At 38.2% G+C, this 3693-nt stretch overlaps 1 protein-coding gene across 1 annotated transcript; it reads left to right on the forward strand.

The window, feature by feature from the left end:
* Positions 1-315: 315 nt before the first annotated feature.
* On the forward strand, positions 316-939 carry LOC137651506 (tigger transposable element-derived protein 1-like). The gene has a single exon (XM_068384734.1). It carries the CDS (start codon positions 316-318, stop codon positions 937-939), a length of 624 nt encoding a protein of 207 aa, XP_068240835.1.
* The last annotated feature ends 2754 nt before the right edge of the window (positions 940-3693 follow it).

Consider the following 3693-nt stretch of genomic DNA (forward strand, 5'->3'; position numbering starts at 1 on the left):
GTGATGTTCACGACGAGATGGAGAGGCTTCTTTTAATCTGGATAAAGGAGAACCAGTTGGCGGGAGATAGCGTGACCGAGACGATCATATGTAAGAAGGCCAGCAGAATCTATGATGACTTGAAAGGGAAGCAAGCAGCCAAGAAAGGGGAGACTTCGACGCCAGCGGAAACATTCAAAGCCAGTCGTGGCTGGCTGAATAATTTCAAAAAACGGACTGGGATACACTCGGTTGTAAGTCATGGGGAAGCACCAAGTTCCGACTTGAAAGCCACGGCGGACTTCGTCACAACATTTGCCTCGGTCATCGTCCGACATGGCTTCATCCCCCAACAAGTCTAAAACTGCGATGAAACTGGCCTTTTTTGGAAGAAAACGCTCTAAGGCTAAAGCTTGGGTTACCCAGCATTTCTTCACAGAATGGATTAATCTGTGCTTTGGTCCGGCAGTCAAAAAATATTTGGCAAAGAAAAACCTGCCAATGAAATGTCTCCTGGTCCTCGACAATGCCCCTGGTCACCCTCCTGATCTCGAAGTGGACATTCTTAATGAATTCAGGTTCATCAAGGTCCTTTATATCACGCCCAACACCGCGCCACTCCTCCAGCCCATGGACCAACAAGTTATTTCTAACTTCAAAAAACTGTACACGAATCATTTATTCAAGAAATGTTTCGATATTACAGACACCACCAATCTCGCCCTTCGGGAATTTTGGAAAGAACATGTCAATATCGTCCATTGCTTAAAGATTATTGTCGATGCATTGCAGGGTGTCACAAGACAAACTTTTAATTCAGCGGGGAAGAAATTGTGGCCTGCTTCCTTCGCTGAGAGGGACTTTGAAGGGTTCGATATGACAGACCCTGATGACCCAGAACCTGTTGTGATGGATGAAATCGTGTCTCTTGGAAAGTCCATGGGGCTGGAAGTAGACTAAGCAAACATGAACGACCATGTCAAGGAGCATCAGGAAGAGCTCACCACAGGAATTGATAGAGCTTCAGGAGATGCAACATTCGGAGGTGTTGCAATAGCTCAGCAGCGAGGAGAGGTGGAAGACGAGGCCCGCCTTTCTACGGCATAAATCAAAGACATGTTAGCGAAGTGGTAGGAGTTTTCCAGTCTTATGGAAAAGAGGTACCTGGACAAGTTGGCGAGTGTTCGTGCAATAGCCTATTGTCACGACACTTGCGTGCGTCATTTCTGCAACATTTTGAAGTGGAGACAAAAGCCAACATCCCTAGATAAGTTCCTTTTAAAACGGCCGTCAAAAAGTGCAGGTGAAAGTAAGGCAAAAAGAGCCAAGCTGCAAAGAAAAGTAAAAAAATGAAAATGAAAACAAAATTTAGAATTAAGTTTAGTGTATCGTTAGATTAACATTTTATTTTAAGTGTGTGTACAGTAAGCTAATTTAATTTAAGTTAAATTTAAAGTTTAATTTTATTTAAGTTGAATTTAAAGTCAAGGCTATGTTACGTAGTGTTACAAAATTGTTGCGTACCGAACGTGTTGCCGTCAAGTCTCTCTCCTCCCCGTCCTCTCTCCCTCCTCCTCCTCCGCACACACCACCGTTAGCCGCTACCTTGATATGATTTAACGGTCTTGAATTCACGATGACAACACTTAGTTGTTTATCATATTATTTAGTTAACTTTTCTTTTGTGACCGGCGTCGTGAATCTAAAATCTTAGTGGAATCATTATCATGGTGTTAATAGCTAGGCCTATATCCATTTGTAGGCAGAATAAACAGAGGTAATACTAAGCTACTTTAATTTTTCACCAAATAGGCCTAACTTCATATATTTTTCCAACTACATATCTTGCATTTTACTTGTTTTTGATCATTAGGTCTATTGTTGGTATTATCATTGATGTATATGTATACCCTATTACTGTATCTCGTATAGATACAAATGTTTTAGATATTTCTATTTTGTGTTCTCTCCAACTGATGTTTTTTTTGTGCAAATTTCCCGTTAAAGAAATAATTTATTTAATCTTAGTTTAATAATGCAACACTAAAGGTTAGGTTAGGTTAGGTTTAGTACTGTAGGCTACTACATATCTCTATGATTTCCTTTAAACTAATATATACCTTAGTTGGCATAGAAACAGGAATATGCGGTTATACCATATATATATATATATATATATATATATATATATATATATATATATATATATATATATATATATATATATATATATATACAGAACTGTATGTATATATATATATATATATATATATATATATATATATATATATATATATATATATATATATATATATGCGTGTGTGTGTGTATGTACTGTATGTATGTATGACATTAATAAGCCCTTTTATATGAGAATTAGGCTATGGGGGACCCCAATGGGAAACTGATATTACAGTAGTATTATGGTGGGCGAAGGATAAAAAGAGTGAATTGCGCCTGTTACAATTTTCTTAAATTCATAGAAAATAAACAGTAGGAAAGTAAGTGGCTCATGATTAGACTATTTTATTTTCATTAAAGTACAATGGTATAACAAGGACAGTTACCGGGATAATTCTTAAGCTTACTTTATGTGATAAGCTGACCGCAATTACCTAGTCCCAATAGATCAGGTTACTTTGCCCTTTCTTGAATATCCTCTCTAACCTGACCTGGAGTAGCGTGTGCCTTAGGCATAAAATCAAAATACGAATATCCATCCTAAGCTCGCCTTGCCTAACCTAACCTAACGTAGGATATCGGATATCGCGAGACTGGGGAGGCACTACCCAGTCTTACCTACAATGCTGTTAGTTATGAGAGTAAAATACTTGATTTAATACTTACCTAGCATTCCTTATTATGACTTAATGGGTAAAGGGTGCCCAACCATTTCTCTTTTTGACCATTGTTTTGCACCCATTTCCCTGATGTAAGTTTGTGAGGTATCCTTCAAACGTATACTTTGGTTTCCTTTTTCATAGGCCTGGTAAATCACTTCTGATTTGAGATTTTCAAGAAAAATTGCTCCCAATTACCCTTTTTGAAGAATAGTGGCCCCATATTTTGCCGATCTGAATATTAGCGGCTTTTCCACCGAATGGAACTTCTTTAATTCAATGGCTTGTTGAGACACCAATATGTTTCATGGAAAATTGTCTTTTTTCCAATAGAGGAAAATATAGAATGAGAGTAAGAGAGAAAAATTGTGATGCGTCGTAACCTAGCCACACCCATTTAGCGTAACTTAACATGCGACTCCTGCAATGCTGACTCATGTGTTGTCCAAATGATATTTTCCTATAGAATTGTGTAACTCTGCATATTTTACTATCATTTCCTTTATCACTGGTCTAGAGTCAGGATCCCTTCTCTCCTCCTCCTCTGAAGTCATGTAGCCTACGCTTTTGCCATTGTATATGTGGTCTTCTTCTTCTACAAGCTTGTCCCTATTTGGGGTTGCTGTAGTGGTTCTTATATTTGTCCTTTTCCTTAGGGCTAGTACATATTCCTTGCTTTATCCCAACACTCTTATATCTCTTTTCACACAGTCAATCCCTAGCAATTTTTATCTACCTAACCTCCCACCATGTGGCCCCGTATCCATCATCTTCCTTATCGGATGGTCTTGTCATTGTATATGTGTAAATGCATTAAAATGAATTAAACTAATGAGAAAGTTAATGGAATGATGCCTTGCAGCCCTGAACTGGA

The sequence above is a fragment of the Palaemon carinicauda genome, chromosome 13 (genome assembly GCF_036898095.1).
Source record: "Palaemon carinicauda isolate YSFRI2023 chromosome 13, ASM3689809v2, whole genome shotgun sequence".
Taxonomy (NCBI): Eukaryota; Metazoa; Arthropoda; class Malacostraca; order Decapoda; family Palaemonidae; genus Palaemon; species Palaemon carinicauda.